At 37.4% G+C, this 17,647-nt stretch overlaps 1 protein-coding gene across 1 annotated transcript in view; it reads right to left on the bottom strand.

The window, feature by feature from the left end:
* Positions 1–17,647, bottom strand: part of LOC126878062 (uncharacterized) — a 246,413-nt gene that overhangs the window by 4,277 nt on the left and 224,489 nt on the right. Inside the window, exon 7 of the mRNA XM_050640482.1 lies at positions 68–257. Within this exon, the coding sequence (XP_050496439.1) occupies positions 68–257 (190 nt within the window). The remainder of the gene's footprint in view (positions 1–67; positions 258–17,647) is intronic.

The following is a 17,647-nucleotide window of genomic DNA, read 5'->3' as shown; positions in this document are numbered from 1 at the left end:
TGAAAATAATATGCAGACACGATGGCGACGTACGTACGAGCCAAGAAAACCAAAATCAAGGACGTACCCTTGTCTCTCCAAAGGAAGCTCCACGTCAACCAGATCGGCGGATCCGCGGGCGGTGTTAACCTCCAATGGCAATCCAAGGCTCAGACCGCCAGGTTTTTTCGGTGCAGACTGACCAGCGTTTCCACCGCTGTTCGACCCACTCCCACCATCCAGATTCAGTGTCATCTTCGGACGCGCCATACCGCCGCCTGAAATGAGTCACGCGACAGTTAGACGCCGTGAGATTCCCCGGGGTAAACATCGATTATATACGTATACGAGGCGGTAGACGACACGAGGAAACCTCCCTGTTCGCAGATTTTATGGCATCCCTTCCCGTAATTGGAACAAATCGAACTCAGGTTCCGCTAAGATTCACGGTGACAGCAACCGAACTCCCCAGACGATGTACAATGTCTATGTGTATACGTTTACATTGGAGGTATGACGATCATGAGAATGGAAGATCATGGAAATTGAAGGAGGGCTTTGTGCAAACGCGTTTGTATTGGGACGTTGACGGGGAGGAGACAGTTTGACAGTGGATGACGTGCACCGGTTTTTCTGTATTTTATGACGTTCGAGGTAGATCGTGATATTTGAGATACTTGGTCGTGTTTAAGGTCCTACGTTATTTAATTTTTGGGTTTGCTTTTGACCTCGTGGGCGATACTATTTGGATGATATAAAATATGATATTTCACTGTAAGTTATATAGTGGTATATCTACATATGTTTGATAAATTGCTTGAATTTAATTTTTCGATTTTCTTTAAACGGTCGGATTTGAGATACTCGATGATGTTCAAGGTCCTATGTTATTTCATTTTTAGGTTCGTTCGTGGCTAAAAGATGTAATATTTCACTATGAATTTCTGATATGATGTTTGATCAATGGTCTGGAGTTTTGGTTCGTAAACATTAATATTCAAGGTTGTATCACGCTTTTCCCGTATAATAACGTTGAATATTTTAATACACGATATTTATGAAATATAATGATATAGGAAACAGACGAAGAGCATCGAAAATAGCACAAAATATAGGAAGAATTTATTTTATAAAAACAAGTGAAGTAATAGAGTGTCAAGAAATCTTCAAAAGGAACATTATTAATCAAGTTTCATTGCTGAATGGACGCTCGATCAACTTCTCGACAGGATGTAGTCGTGTCATCAATAACCGTGCTCTCGCAGCAAAGACTCGATAATTTCTGACGAGAAATACTTCCTTCGTGTAGTGGAACAATCGACCGTGACTTTGGATGTTGCTTTGTCAAGGTATGATAATGGAACGTCTCTTACTCTTGGATGAGCAGAATCTCCTCTCTTTTAGCACAAACAATTGATCGAAATTCCTTCCTGCAATTTTTCTCTTTTCTCTCCTCCTCTAGGGAAGATTTCCATTGACTTGTTGGAAAGTTTTCACCCTACTATCACTTAAGATTTCCGTGCAAATTACGGGCCTTGTTTCCTGCTAAACAATGTGGCCTCAGATATAGAAGACAAGCTACTTCTATTTTCTTCGTTGTAAACGAATGGCGCAGACACGATTCAAGTCGTGAGGTATTACGCTTATTAAAGGTTCCACGACCTTCGACCAAGCTTGAAATTAGCCGGGAAGAGAAATTGCTATTCCTTTGGGGCAGGTTGAGTATACGAATAAACAGACGCTTATCGAGTGATATCAAAGTGTGGCTCTTGGGTTAGCTTTAAATTGGTTTAATTATGTTTGACTTGCCAAATAGAGGAGAAACATTTCGTACCATTCGAAGATAATGATTTAGGAAATTATTCCCTTTGAAACGTTTTAAGCATAAGAGAATTATTTAAATAATAAATTTAATTTAGATTGTGTAATATCGTAGAATAGATTTGAATTAGAGGTCAGTTGAAAATAGAAAAAAACCGTGTACGTCGTCTTTCGTGGTTTGTTTACATCCAAGAGCGCCTAGTAACAGCGACGCGAGAAAGGATAAGCAGCGTCAAAACAGAGGTACGGTTTCATATTTCAAGGAATGGCAATCGAGAGGCCAGAGTATGTGAGCCGAAAAGTGTGTGTGTTAGATTCGTTGTGACGAGAGTGGTCGAATAACTGTAAAGTTATTTGATATAGATACGAGTATTGCACTTAGTTTCCGTTAAATAAATATCGTTCTCTGTCCAATTTATATTTGTATATCCAATTTAATATTAATAAATTGTAAGTAATCGAAAAAAAATTTCTATCCTTATTTTTCGATATTACAAGTGGGGGCTCAGCCGGGATTGAATAAGACAGAGAAACGACACGATTTAACGGAGCTATTTGTGCGGGAGTAGAAAAGAATAGAATAAAATGGCGAACGTTGAAGACCTCGAGAAGCTGAGGACGAAAGAGCTGAGAGCGCGTCTCGCTAGCTTGGGGTTGAAGGTAACAGGAAGAAAATCCGAATTACGCGCGCGGCTACAGGCGGCCCTAGAAGGAGATGATGTATCGTCGGAAGAAGAGAGCTCCGATGAAAGTAAAGGCGAGGACGACAAACAAGGCGCGCGAGAATACAGGAGAGGCACGCGAGCGGTGTATCAGGACCGCAATAAGTATCACCAGAAGGTATGCGTCGGTTCGATGTTGAGTCTTAAAGACGTAGAAGACTCATTAGAGAATTTCAGCGGGGATGATCTGCTGAGTGTAAATCAGTGGGTGGAAGACTTCGAGGAAATGGCAGAAGTGTGTGGTTGGTCAGAGTTGATCGAGACGTCGAAGCATAGAGTCGTTAGAATTGAGTTGCGAATGTTGTCGAGTGTAGAGTTGCTAGTGAGAGAGAGAGAGAGAGAGAGAGAGAGAGAGAGTTACCAAATAGTTGTCAAGTTATTTGTTGTAAATACGAGCGTTGCATTTAGTTTTCCTGTTAATCAAACATCGTTTCTCTGTCTAACTAATATCTGTATTTTCAATCCATTATTAATAAATTATAATTAATCGGACAAAATTACACCTTTAATATATTCCGATATTACAATTGGTTAAAGGAAGGAGTAAATAGATTTATTATGTCGTCCGAAAAGTGTCTTTCTTTTACAGACACGTCTTTTACAATGACGCATACAAAGGTTTATACAATGTTTTACAATGTTTATACAAACATGAAACCTAATATAACGAACGTTGTAATCTTTCTCTTGATAGAACAAAATGGATCATACGTAATTCGATAAAATAATATAAACCGAAAAATGTTGTGCATCCATTATTTCCTTATAAAACGAAAGAAACTTTTCGGACGACCTAATAAAATATACGCGTAGATAAATAAACAATACATATAAGAAATCATTTGTTACGATAATCGTAAAATAATAAATATTTCTAAAAATATGTAGCATTATTATATACTTTCGAAACATCGACAAAAAACCCATGAAACTTTTAACAACCCCAAATCCACGGCAATTATCATAAATTACTCTTAATAAAGGCAACCCCCTACGATATTGATCAGAACAAGGAATCGTAGCCTCCATAGCGACGAAAAAACATGGCTCCCCGTTCATCAAGAATTTATAAATTTCGCTAAGTAAATTCTTCCGGGGTCTGCCATCGAGCGTAAGCGTCAATGTTATTACAGGCTCGTGAAAGTTCGGAGATGATAATCGATGGGAGGGTCGGCGCTGTTGAAGAAAGTGGCTGCGCGACCGCGAGGTAATTTCATTTGTTGGGTACAATCTCTTAGTGGTCGACTTTTCGAAGGTTGCATGATTCAGGTACGACAGGATTGCTGTGACAGGTGTAGCACCAGGTTAGCCCAGCCCGAGGCTAACGCGTCCCGACCGTTTCGAACGACCGCTCTATACATTATGGATGAGCTCGTACTTTGGAATTTAAGACCATTGAATTCCGTCAGACGTTACGCGATAAAGCTTTTAGGTGTCAGTTTCTTGATTCTTTTGATAGCGATTTCTTACATTGTCTGTTAGAGTTTTTCTAACGTCATAATAAGCTATATAACGTTTGTCATTCTGTTGACGTAATAGCGTGATATATACTTATAACACCTGTTGTGTAATGAGAAAACTTTATATGGTAATAATGAGAGCGAATTATGTTAATGGCAAGGATCAAAGTTGCTGGTTAATTGCGTAATATTGGAACTCGCGTTTATGTAAGTTTGTTGCATTTCATATCGAGAAATAGTCCAGTAATAGATTGCTGTGAAGTAGACTGTAGAGACACAGATTCTAGCTTAGAGCGATGCTTCTTAAATTCGGTCAATCGTTTGAATAATTAACAATTAAATAGTCTACTAAAATTGAATGACCGATTTATTGCGTTTGTTGGGAAAGCTTCAAATTGGTACGAGTTATTAATTTTAACTACATGTTGAATAATAAATGGAACATCAAACATAGAATTATAAAAGTCACGACATAGAATAAGAAATAAAATACTTTTGAGAATTTAAAAAATGCGACTTAATTTATTAAAGATTGTAAAAAGACTTCACATCTTCAAAGAACCGTTTCTACGTAACCGATTGACAGATACGAAATTCGGAAGCTATAGAACTTGGTACGACTGAATTATTCATTCGACATAAATCGTTTTCGTACACGCAACATCGAAGGAAACTCTCGAAAGGCCGAATCCACGCGCTCTTCCTACTCATCTGACACGGCGTGCGTTTCAAGCATAGTTAAACATTAACGAACAGAAAGCAGCCGTCTACTACTCTCCGAGATTGGCCGTATCTGTATTATTAAATTTAATCCGGTTGTTCGGACAACTCGATTTATTTACCCGAATTCCTCGTTTTCCACCCCTTTCCGCCATCCAATCTAAAGCAGTTTCATTTTCTTTATTAGAACCCGACACACACGTTCTAGACTATTCTTTTGTTTATGCGTATCAATAATGTAGCAATCATTTAACAGCCACTTTGCTGGCTTTGAAGATATTTTCAATACGCATAACTTTATAATTTTCTTATAAATAGTACTTTATAATTTTTCAGGTAGGAAATTCTTTTTGGAATTGAGAAATGAAGAATAATTGATAAATTACAAAATTTTCAGAAAATTTACATAATATTTACTTTCCTCTATGTAAAACACAAAACCAGTAACTTGTGTCGTACTCGTAAATTTCAAACGAAGGCATAACAAGACGAAACAAACGCTATAATTGCAGATGGCCCATTTCCAACAATCCACCGCATCCGAATTTATCCGCAGTCCAGTGACATTTAACGATTCATCCAAAGGAACGAACGCAACCAAAATTCTACTTTCAGCACGAATTCGTGTTCTCTCAAGATCGATCGTCATTCTTTTATCGCTACTAGAGGACGGCAGATAATTCATATAATAGTATAATGATTTCACCTATGATTCTTCCTTCAAATGATAGAACTTGAGTGAAGTAAATTCAATCGGCAATTTATTTAATCGTGCATTAAATAAAGTGTGGATGGTACGATTATACGGGTTAGTATATATAGTCACGAGACGAGTTGATACTTGATGTAGTCAAATATATTTAAAACTATTTGTAGTATAGAGTTCGTCGTCGTTCGCTAAGTGTTGCTCGTTATGCGTATAGACGGTAATGAGTACGTTCGCTCGATGATAATCGCTCTAAGATTGCTCGATACTCACTCGCTATAAGAACGCTCGATAAAGATTGACTGATAACTGATTCGTGTGTGACTATTGATTAACTGATAGATAACTGACTCCTCCAAAGACTGACTATAAGAATGCTCGATACTAACTGATTGTCTTAACGATCGTGTTCGTTTATTTACACTGGTTGGGGAAGTACCGGAAAGTTTAAATTCGACTTCGGTTGACGGCTGCTCGTAGCGGTGACATTGTTTTGCCCGGAGTTGATTTATCATTGCGTTTTGTACGTCAAGGCAGTATCGATGTCCCGAGGCAAAACAACAACATGAGTCGCTCTCGATTCGCATCGTCCTCTGACTCATGTGCTGCTACAAAAGTTTCGTATAAATTCTTATTTTTATTGTCTGCAAACGATGAAAAAGTAGAAATGTACAGCATTGCTGGCAGAATAGCAACAGATAGTTGTTATGGTAGATAGTAGTTAGGTACATTACAGCAATAAGACTACAATGCAATGCGATGCAAGGAAATACAATTTAAAAATACAACTCAATGATCAGGATTCAAAAACTTCCTACTCATATTTATTACTTTATAATATTTTTCAATAATTTCGGTTAAACTACAACTTTGAAACACATTTTTAATACTTGAAATTGAATCATTTGCTATAAACGACCGCCTGAAATCTTCATTTCCACAATTTTATTTTAATAAATAAACGCGGGACAAATAGTTCGCTCGCGTGTACGCTTTCGTGCGCATTTTCCTCAGGAAATTCTCCTCTTGACGCCTGTACACTTATTTTCTCGTTTCCTCCACAGACTGTTTTAATATCCGTCTCAGACAGAGATACGTCTCAATCAATTTCTTCACGGTGGTTCTCCATCCAGGCGAGCCCCGTCCCTTGGGAAATGCGAAGAGAGTCGCGAGTACGTTTCGCGCGAGCTAAGAAGACGCCCTCGGTATGCGAATAACTGTCTCTGCGTTATTTGTGTACGCGGATGTGGCGCGAGCTGACGATATGGAACAAGCGACTTTGGAAACTTGTTATCGCGGGGATGAAGTTGTTGAGTTTCACGCGGGAACGGCAGATACCGGTAACTTTTTCCATGAACACTTCCTGGGTATTTCCATCTCTGGGTATGAGGAACCGTGGGGAACTACTTTGTTTTAATAACCAAGAATGGTACTGTATAACAAGTAGAAAGACATATAGGATGTTTTTGGAATAATTTTATAATTTGTATGTAGTTTGTTGCTTCAACAAATTATAATATTTGCTTACGTCACGATCTCGAAGAAGTAAATATATAAGATACCATTTCATCCTATACTATAACAAATATTCTGCTGTTAAATCATATCTTACTATCAATTCGTCTTCTACAAAACGTAATTAAACAAATTTTAACAAACATTCTTAAATCTGTTCTAATTATACTTAAAACTGATAAAACTTAACCTATGATCTTATCAGAGACGCTAATAAACTATTCTAGCAATTGATACAACTGCAAAGGATCAATTATAAAAAAAAAGATAACTCCAATTATAAAACACTTAGAACCATTCTTTTCATATTCCATTGCACGGAACAGTCTATCAATAAAATGTCTAAAATAAAGAAACCAGAATATTCTCGTTGTATCGTCTGGAAGTAGCAAGAGTTTCCTACAACGAAGACATCCTTTGAGAGAGTTGTACTAAAAAAGGAAGAGACCATCAGTGGCAGAAACTTAGGGAAAGTCAGACGTTGAAGTCTCGAGGGAAATTCCTCGTCACGGAGGAATCACCGGAAATCTCGCCGTGTTCTATTCGGATGGTATATATCACCAGCGGCCGGAAGTGGAGGAAACTTTTAATTCCCCGTGAAAATCAGGACGTAGGGCTAACGTGTCACGTGGAAAATCGAGGCTTCTCATCGTGGCGTTTGTGAACAATCAAATATACTCACATGGACGATTCGTATTTATTGTGGCAACAAGAAGTGGAATTCTTCGTGTAGATTTACGAGGACGAAGAATTTGCCACGGCGGTGCGTCACGCGACTGCCTGGAAGGATCGTCGGCGATTCCACCGAGTCTCGGTGCGCCATTAAAACAGAAGTGTGTCTGAATGTCGTCGCGAGACGTGGGAAAAAAGGGAAGGTCCTTTGTCGTAGAAGTGAGAAATTGTTACAATTTCATCAGCCACGATGGAACGGAAAGATGCTTTTACTGCAGGAAATGGAAGAGGATGTAAATGGTGCGTTGAAACTTTGTTGCGTTTATACTGTTTGGATTATAGGTGAATGGACTTTAAGTATTACGTGTAAACTATATTGGAATATTAGTAAATTATTTTTCTTTTTTATAATTCGAGTGTTATTTGTCTAATGTTACTTGAGGACTGTAATTTTATGATGAATATGGTGAATGGTACTGAAACCATTACGATAACCATTATGATAATATTAGAATTTTGCTCGAAAGAATTATTGTACACATCTATTATTACGTGAAAAGTGATTAATGAAATTTAGCATTTCAAGTTTTCTGAGAATATTCTAGGAAATAATTTAACACTGAAATTGGATCGTTCGACTAAAATGGTATTTTTACCTTAGTGCCATGTAAACGTCAAATAAAAAGATATTCGCTCATCAAACGGAAGAGAAGAACGGAAAGTTTCGCGAAGTCGTGCTTCGTGAAAATATTTCATGAGTCAGTCGCGCTCTAGAAAAGTCTCCCCCAATGGAAGAAATCGAAGATTCAAGCAGATGTTGGAAAGCTTCACGCAAGACTTGTGATCGAAAATTGCGCTTCACGGTACGGTGAGAATGTTCACCCTAAAAGCAGAGACACGAGAAACTTGTTACATCGTTAAATGGAAGAAATTTGTTTTCCTCTTCTCTCTTCGAAAATCACTTTAAATCTGTTATTTAAAAAATCATGAAATTTTTATGCAATTGTAGTATAAAGACTAATTCCTCTTTTGGCTTAATATTATACAGATAATAAAATAAATATTTAATCTAAGAGTTTCGTTATCTTTCTTCGGTTATGTGTAGTATATGCTGCTTTAACTACTATTCGATTTTCTAAAGTCCCATGGCAATGCTTGAGAGTACGTATACTAACAGTCATGTACCCTGGGGTAAGTCCTCTGCTAACAGAATGTACGATACTATTATTTGCTTCAGTCATTAAGCGGTTCTTAGATGCTTCAACTTCGTATAAAGGAGTAGCATAGCATTCACGTTTTATGGTTAGAAAATTCTCGTCGATGAAATTTTCGAAATATCATTCGTTCATTTATAGCGGTAAAATTCCGTTTGTAAATATATCATGCTATTACATGAACATCCTCAACTAATGAAATATATCAAATGGGAAAAGAAATTTAATAAAAAGATCAACTCCCAATTAAGAATAAAGTTGAAAAATACACAAAATTGTTACCACGAAGTTCGATATACGATGAATTGCAACGTCTAAAAAGTGTTACAGAGAATAAAAGAGCTATGAACCAAGCAGAGACCACAGAAATGGATATTGTGACAGAAGTTCAGGAAGCAAGAACGCTGAAACATCGTTCAGTTGCCAAATGCGAATCGCTGCGATCCAAGTCTGAAAGAAATTCTCTAAAAAAACAAAACGAAAAAATTTACACAGTTATTTATCATCCTACAGTACCATCAATCTTTTTATTTTTCAATCTCGCTCCAAAATTCATACAATCGCAATTTTACTGTCACTTTGATCAATAATCTCCGTACCTATCCTTGGAAACATGACGAGTCACTGTGAGATCGCAAGTTCGGCCACGTTTCGCGGCTCTTAAGATTCGGAATCTTTTCAACGGTACGCCGGTTTCTCCCCCAACGATAGGAAAGCTCGCGATGTGTCGAAACGTCCGAACAACAGATGCGGGATACCAACGCGGGGATAGACCTTAAGATCTTCGCCAACAGATGTTGCAGTTACACAACCCCTCCTTCTACGATCTCCCCAGCCAAGCTAGCTGCCCTTATCGATGCGGTAACAAACACTTCGAACCTGCTTCGAATGCTTGATACGACTCGATCCTCATGAAATATGAACTACCGTACGCACATACGACGTTCTCGTCGATGTATCGTGCAATTTGCTCGAGGATCACCGGTTCACTCGTGTTGTAACGCGTATCGATACGCACGATCAACGTCAATTACTTGGTAAATAATAGTTTATTACTTCCATTTCTGTGGACGCGTAGGTCTATTAGGCTTAGGTCTAGATACGTTACTATGATAGTCATAGTTTTCAAAATTTCAATTTTGAATTATAATGAATATAATTCTAAAATTAATTTACTATTTTAAGTAGTTCGTTATTTTCAATTTTTTGGAATATAAAATATGAAATTTTGCGTATACATATTTAAGAAAGCAGCAGAATTTTCTAGCTTCTTAGTGAATCAATTTTTCAAGCCTAAATACTAAAGAATAAACTGAACGTCGATTAACTTCGTTCAGCTATATTGTTGCATTTTCTTTCTTTACTTTCCCATTTCGATTTTATCTCCTACTTTTCGCAAAGTACCTAAACATTCCACCGCTAAGCGTCGATTTGGGTCAAAAGTTCGCTGATAAACCCAACCGTTTTACCGCTCGCTATCCGCCTCGCCGTTTCGTTTTCCCAACTTGTTAACATTTCCATCTCGACTTGTTCAAAAATCTGTCTTTTGATTCTGTTAGAAATCTGATGCTCTCAAAGCGGGATCACCGCCTGGTTCTCGCAGCGTGTCATAACTATTTATAATGAAGCTGCAGATCGCAGGAGGCTGCATAGACATAGCGGTAAATTAATGGCGTATCTTCGCGATCTAGTTTCTCGCCAAACTCGAAAAACACCCTTACGAATTAATTGCACGAGCAAGGTACCAACGACGAACTGTGAGTAAAAAAAAAAAATGAAAGAAATAATACAGAAGAAAATGAACGAGAGGGAGGAAAATGACACGTAAGGCCGATTATCCACCACGCGTTCATAAAATTTTTGCTCCTGCAGATAATGTACAAAATATTTATTCGAACACATGGAAGCTTTTAAATAAATAAAAAAAGAAAAAATGTAACTTGAATCGACAAATGATTTTCGAGATATAAAGTTTTAAGAAAAAATAGAATAAAATAAGAAAGAATATTAACAACAAATTATAGCATGCACTTATAATTACCCAGTAAGTGTGTTAAAGCATATTAAATTTCCTACCATTTAGCAGTAGTTTCACAAAAATTGGTACTACAAAAATGAAATATATAGATCCCAGTAAAAAGCTGTTTCGTTGTAAAGGTGCGTACATCCTTGTATGTACTATTTTCTATAGACCAATCAATCAACCAATATTCACTAACACATTGCAAACATTGATTTCACAAAGATACTCAACAAATATTCCAACGAAACTATTCACAACCACTGCCAAATTTTTAAATGATTATTAAAAATCCACGTTCCGATACTTGGCTCGGAGATTTAGTAAAAATGCAAACGTAAAAGAGCGGTGGTAAAAGTCGAACTAAGTTACAGGCAGACAAATTAACGCGGAAAAAGCATTAACTGAGCCGAATGTAAGGATCTATGCCACTTAGAGATTTCGTCGACCGTGACAATTAGCGAGCAATGTTAAACCGCTGGTTAAAATCCAGTCGTCATCGAACGTCTAGGAATTAGAGCCCTAGGCGGACATTCGTGCTGTGTTGGCCTGTTACCAAACGTTTTCACGACAGTCGAATATACGTACGAGCATGGAAGTACGGCGTGCAATTGGCGTCGGGCGAGGTAAACTGTACGTGACTGGTTTCTCTGACCAGACAGACGAAAATTGTATTTTTCTGCCAGCGGGAATATGTCACCGGGAACGGAATGTAGTTAGAGAGATCCGGTGAAATTTGGTTCGACGAATTTCATTCGAGCCCGCGACACCGTTACTTGGTAAACTCTCCCCGCGCGAAAATATCGCCGACTCAACGCGTTTTTCGTTGTTTCGTCGCAATTTAACGCTGCTGTCATTCCAACTGCTCGAATCACCCCGGAATAAAATTGCCGTACCGTAAACAATTGTAAACGGTTGACAATGGGGTGTGACATGTTTGCATGCGGATGAAATAACGAAAATTCCTGGCAACGGGATGGTCGCTGTGATTTTCAAACCGATGATTCAACGCGATCGGGATAAAGCTAATCCCAATGTTTATTGAAAAATCCATTGGCATATTCAAATACGATTAAATCTCAACAACTAAAAGATATTTTGAAACGATATGTCAATTGTTTTAATTCTTATTTATTTATTTGGTGTAGAGTATTTAGGACCATTATTATTATATTATTATTTGACATTTCTTCAAATTCTAATTGGAACTTAAGCTTTTCAATTCGCTAGTCGTTCATGTTGGAAGTGAAGTCATATTCTGTGATTTCTGTATCGCATAATCATTTGTACTAATTATTTATCAAGCAGTCGACATTGTGAAATCGTTCGAGACATTTTGGACGACTACCAAAATGTAACTGTTTGATACGGGAATTGCCAGAAAACATCAGTAAACTATGCGAACCGAATTCCATTGGATGTAAAATGCATTTCTTCGATAACATCGTAAAATAACAATAGGTATTTGAGTACAATTGTTACCGTGCGTTTCATTGCCTAGAAAACTATAAGCGCAGTTTCATTTACATATAGAATCATATTTAAAATATCGGTTCTCTTCGTTCCTTGCCAAAACTGGAAACGCTGATACAGTTAAAAAAAAAAGATTGGAAAGGTAAATTCGACAGTGAATAAATCAGTGGAAAAAACTGGATCGTTAAGAAAAAACCAAACGAAAACAACGACCACGGTATTCCAAAAACTACGTTCGTTTCAATAAAAATCGATATGTTTGTTTTTAATGCACCGTTGGCGTTCGTGCCAAATGAATTTCAGGTTTTGATATCTTTTTTATCTTAACTATTTTCAGAAAAAGTTATTTGATAACAGATGTAATTATATTGTCTACGTGATGACCTTGTGAACGTGCACGTGACGATCAGTTGTACGAAATAAAAGCAAAAAGTAAAACAAATGTTTCATCTGCGTCATTTAGACAACAAAGCGATTGTCTTTACACAGAATCGATTTGAAAACGGATACAGAAGGACCATGTTTCGTGGAAAATGTAAAAAAGTTGCTTTCAATCCTAGTTTCCGTGGACCTGGAAGTCGATCCCTTTGAAAGTCTTTCAAATTAGATCCGTGTTTGTTCTCAAACTGGAACGCGTGGAAAATAGAACGTAAAGAAACAGTGTCCGCGCGAGAAAGTGTAATTACTTTGCTCGCCAGCATATACCGCATAAAGCCACATGATGTGACGTTAATTACGAATTTAATATCAGAAAGCGAAATGACAAGAGGAATTATTACGGGCATTGTGGTTTTACAAATAAACGAATAGCAAGGAAAAGAATTGAAAGAAAGAGAACACAAATTTAAAACGCAAGAAAGAAAAGGAAAGAAAATTGACGCTCGAATGAGTAAACTGAGTACTAAATTAATACTAAACGAAATCTTACAAATACACATTGTTAATATCTTCATTTCAACCTCTTACGATTCTCAAATTTTTACATTTCAATCTCGCTGCTGTCTCTAGAAACAAAAAGACTTGAACATCTTTTCCAAAATATTTAAACTTGTACTTGAAATGAGAAATCATGCATACTAATAAAAATTCTTTTTTTCCCAAACCTGAAAGTGTCTTTTAACGCTAAAAAACTACCATTGAATCGGAAATGGCCAAAAGAACGCAACATGGTTAGTTTTGTTATCACAATTAAAATCTTAATTGACAATGATACAACGTGTAGATCGTTTTACAGAGAAACAAATAACGAAAGGTATATCAGTGCTACAGTGGTTCTAGTGGAAATAGAAAAGAAATCGATAGCTCCCTTACCTAGCGATTCTTGGGGGTGAATGTCACGCAGACACAAAAGAAGCGGGGTTGGGAAGCGAGAGTAATTCAAATACGAGTAGCAAAAGTCTTCTTCCCCTTTACTTTAGCTGCTGAATTTTTTCTCGTGTACCTAGCCAAGCGAAAGAAGGGAGATACCGACCACCGTGCTTTTTTCTCTTTCATCCCCACCATCTTATTCCCTTTTCGCCCTATTAACGACCACCGCCGTTGTAGCTATCCGTTAAATGGTCCAGACGCGAGGATAGATCGACCTTCGCAGAGATTGCGAATATCAATTTTCTCGGCTCATCGATGCTGCAGTCACGAATTGCACAGTTCCACCTACATCGAGATTTACAATGTCGTAACAGTTATCTACGATCGTAATACTTGCAGAATAACGCGATACCGTAATATAAACTTCACTCTTTCGTACGGAGACGTATTTATAGATTCGATTAACGTCTGGAAGGATGGAAAATGATCTTATCTTGATAGTAATGTTATAGGAAACTTTTAGTGTATGGTGCGGAAAAGACATTCAATTACAATACGAGTGATTAAGATGGGAAATAAATTGTATGAGAGAACATAAACCACTTTAATAGATTAAACTTTGTTAATCAATTCTTTGGTGGATAAGGGGACTAGTTACTTAAATATCAAGGAAAAGAAACTGTGATCAAAAGTTTGTTCCTCTTTTTCTAAGGATGCACGAAAAATTATTCTATTGAGCGATAGTTGAATATCTATATTACGTAACATAATAAATTTATAATTACAGTTCTTCAAAAATTCCCAGACTTCTGCGAAAGTATTGGATAACGCTTATCAAAATGTTATCATACCATTCATTAATAAGAGATTTGAGGATCTGATTAAAGATGAAGTTATAAATACGGCCCCTACAATGACGATTTAATAGCATCGCGGGATAACTGAAAGATTTATCTTCACCTTTAAATTTCAATTAAGAAAGATAAAAAATGATATTCAATTTAGAAAAATGTTTAATAATGCAGACGTTTATTTTATAAAAGTTTCATAAATCAAGCGAGGTATGATGAAATTATATCGGATAAGAAAAATGAGCGCAAGCAAGAAAATATCCCTTTCGACAACTTGGCATCCTAATTATTTCGCCCGCTGCATAATTCGGATGCTCCATCTATTCAGTTATGCGAAACGGTTGAATTCACGAGGATGTAAGGCTAGATTCCAGATACGGAAACAGATATTAAGTTACGTAAGCTAGCGAGTTTTCCGTTTAATTCAGACCTCGTTTCGACGTTCAAGAGCTGAACTTGACTTTCCGCTTCCTCGGCATAATGAGACACTGCGAGCTATATATATAAAGCATACTATCTTTCTATACATTCTATTAGAAGAATCGGTACTTAATAAATTTAAGTTCCTAATTTGAGAATTCACTAAGCCCAATGAACATTAGTTTCCTAATTCGTAGTTCATGAAACTCAAATTATGACATATCATTTCACTTTAATCTATACGTTTGCAAAATGACAACAAATTTTCTAAGAATTGATATTGAAGTAAAACAATGCAGTAAACTTTAATATATTTTAATTTGTCCTTCACCTATAACAATTATCAAGTATCGAACGTAAATTAAACAACGAATGTTTCCGTACTTATTACACAAACGAAGCAGCAGAGAAGTAAAATAAAAACAATGGAATTATAATTAAGGGAGCAAAATAAAATGTTGATTCAACTTCAGGAATGTATTACAAATTAACTATTCATCACCTTCATTTTCATATATTCAAAGTATGGTTCGAATAGGAAACCTGAACTCGCCAAGACTGTCGCATAAAATCAATGCCTGACATAAGAAAGAAACACACATAATAATTAAATATTTACAACACATAATTATCAAATATAGCACATAATTATCAAAACTAATAGCTAGAACCAAAATTATTGAAAAAACTGTTCAAAATCCAACATTCCAAGCACCTTTCATTACATCGCACTATCACGAATCATCCCAACGAATCATCGAAAAGCGACAGGTTAAAACGACTGGTAGACGACGCTCGTTCATCCATTGGCAAGCTATTTTTAGCGAGTGAAAAAAGTACATCTTTGACAGGAGTCGCATAACGAAAGGGTCGCCATTGACGTTTAGAAAAGTCGACGCGGGGGAAGCAGTACGCTCTCGTCGCAAGTAGGGCGTAATATTTCCGATATTTCCAATATGCTCTCGGTATCGCCCCGATGACAGCACGCCTCCGCACAACGTGAATCTACGACAATACGAAACACACGTGCTGCGCGCGTTTGCGCTTCCGTCCATGCAAAGATGAACACCGCCACGAATACAACACGTGCACAGAGGTACATGAGGACAAAGATATTGCGGTTCGTAGTTCGAGTCCCGGTCTATATTCGCGTCACTGGTCTCACGCGCATTGCGGACACGCGCTGCAACCTCGGACGTTTTGTTCGCAAGCACAATGCGGAACCGTGTTTCTTCCGGGTTAGTCGCCCGTCGCCGCGGATGAAACGCCAAAGGAGAAAGCGAAAGGGAACAAAACGACCGGTGAATCGAAAACCGTCCTTTCGGAAAATACCCGCGTTTAATACCCTCCAGGGATAAACCCTTTCCAACGGTTTAATAGACCATGCAACGATCATGTTTTTTAATTTCACTCTGCAATTAACGTTCACTGCTATCGATGCATACGTAGTTTCAATGAAATTGTGTAACAGCGAGAAACATTGTCGCAACATTACGTCATATTTACCAGCAGTGAATGCATCAAGCAGCTTGTATCGAATTCCCTTTAGTTGGACGGACAAGAAAATAATAAAATTACGTCTTTCCGTTTTCTGTCATGAACGACGCTGATGCATTCTTACACTTCATTTTGCATAATTGGTAATTATCGTTGCGCGCTTTATTCGCGTCAATGCTAATGCTTCTACTGTTTACTGTACGAATATATGTAGTAGGTGCGCGAATTTTGGTAAAATTTAGCGGAATATGTTCTCATCGGAATCGTATAACTACGTATTCGAAATTATATAGTGAAATGGTATTCTCTACACCAATCAAGTAATCATTAATTAAATTAATTAAATTGATCTGGTTAAGCTGAGATTTATTATGCTCATTAAAAATATATCGAATATATCTATCTAAAATATTTTTCATTTCTCAGTTTTCATGCTCGTTAAATGAACAACGCGCTGGAACGTAGTATCTGTAGCAGAAAATACGTATAATCCTTCCCAACTTTATCGAAACGCTCACAAAACCACTCGCACGATCTCGCCTACACAAAAACCGTCTCCACGCGAGCTGTTCGTTACTGTGCATCGTTTAAAAGGTTCCGTGCTGGACCGATTTTTGGTTACTTTTCGTTCAGGCCGATTAGTTTTTTAGTTTTGCTTCTGATAGTTTTGTGTATAACTTACAATTTTTTTAATAGTGCAAACAATATAATTCTCAAGAAAAGAATTTATTGTTTGAGATATATTAGACATCAAACCATTAAATTTAATTTTTAAGCAATTGTACACGCCCTACACGGCACGAAACGTGTTAACGCGTTGCTGCCTTTCAATTACCTCATAGAAATGACGTGATAATTCCGCGATGGTTATTGGCGTCGGCGGAAGAGCGACGCCGTTGATCGAAGGCCAATTAAAGCGACGCTGCGCTGTTAAAGCGAATCTAACATATCGGCAACAGTAAAAAACAAAAGAAGATAAAATTGGAATCACATTCCCCGATATTAAGTTTTCTCTCGTCACTGTGATCCCGTTCATTAGTTTTTTAAGAAATCGCTATTTCTTGCGCGATCGACGATTCATCGGAAGGAGATTAATAAAATCAGTAGAGAAATAGAAGGATGAAAAACAAATACACCGATCGATCATCCGTGCTTAAAGTTGCCCTGCCGGGCACGATAAGTAATTGTCGGCACTAGGAAAAAAGCGCGGAGATTTTCGGGAATCTGTTCTCGATCGCGTGCGAAAACACTTCCCCTTTCCCTCTTCAA

Source organism: Bombus huntii, chromosome 2 (genome assembly GCF_024542735.1).
Source record: "Bombus huntii isolate Logan2020A chromosome 2, iyBomHunt1.1, whole genome shotgun sequence".
In the NCBI taxonomy this organism is placed as follows: domain Eukaryota; kingdom Metazoa; phylum Arthropoda; class Insecta; order Hymenoptera; family Apidae; genus Bombus; species Bombus huntii.
The sequence above is the reverse complement of the archived record's forward strand: the minus strand, read 5'-3'. Positions and strand labels throughout refer to the sequence as shown.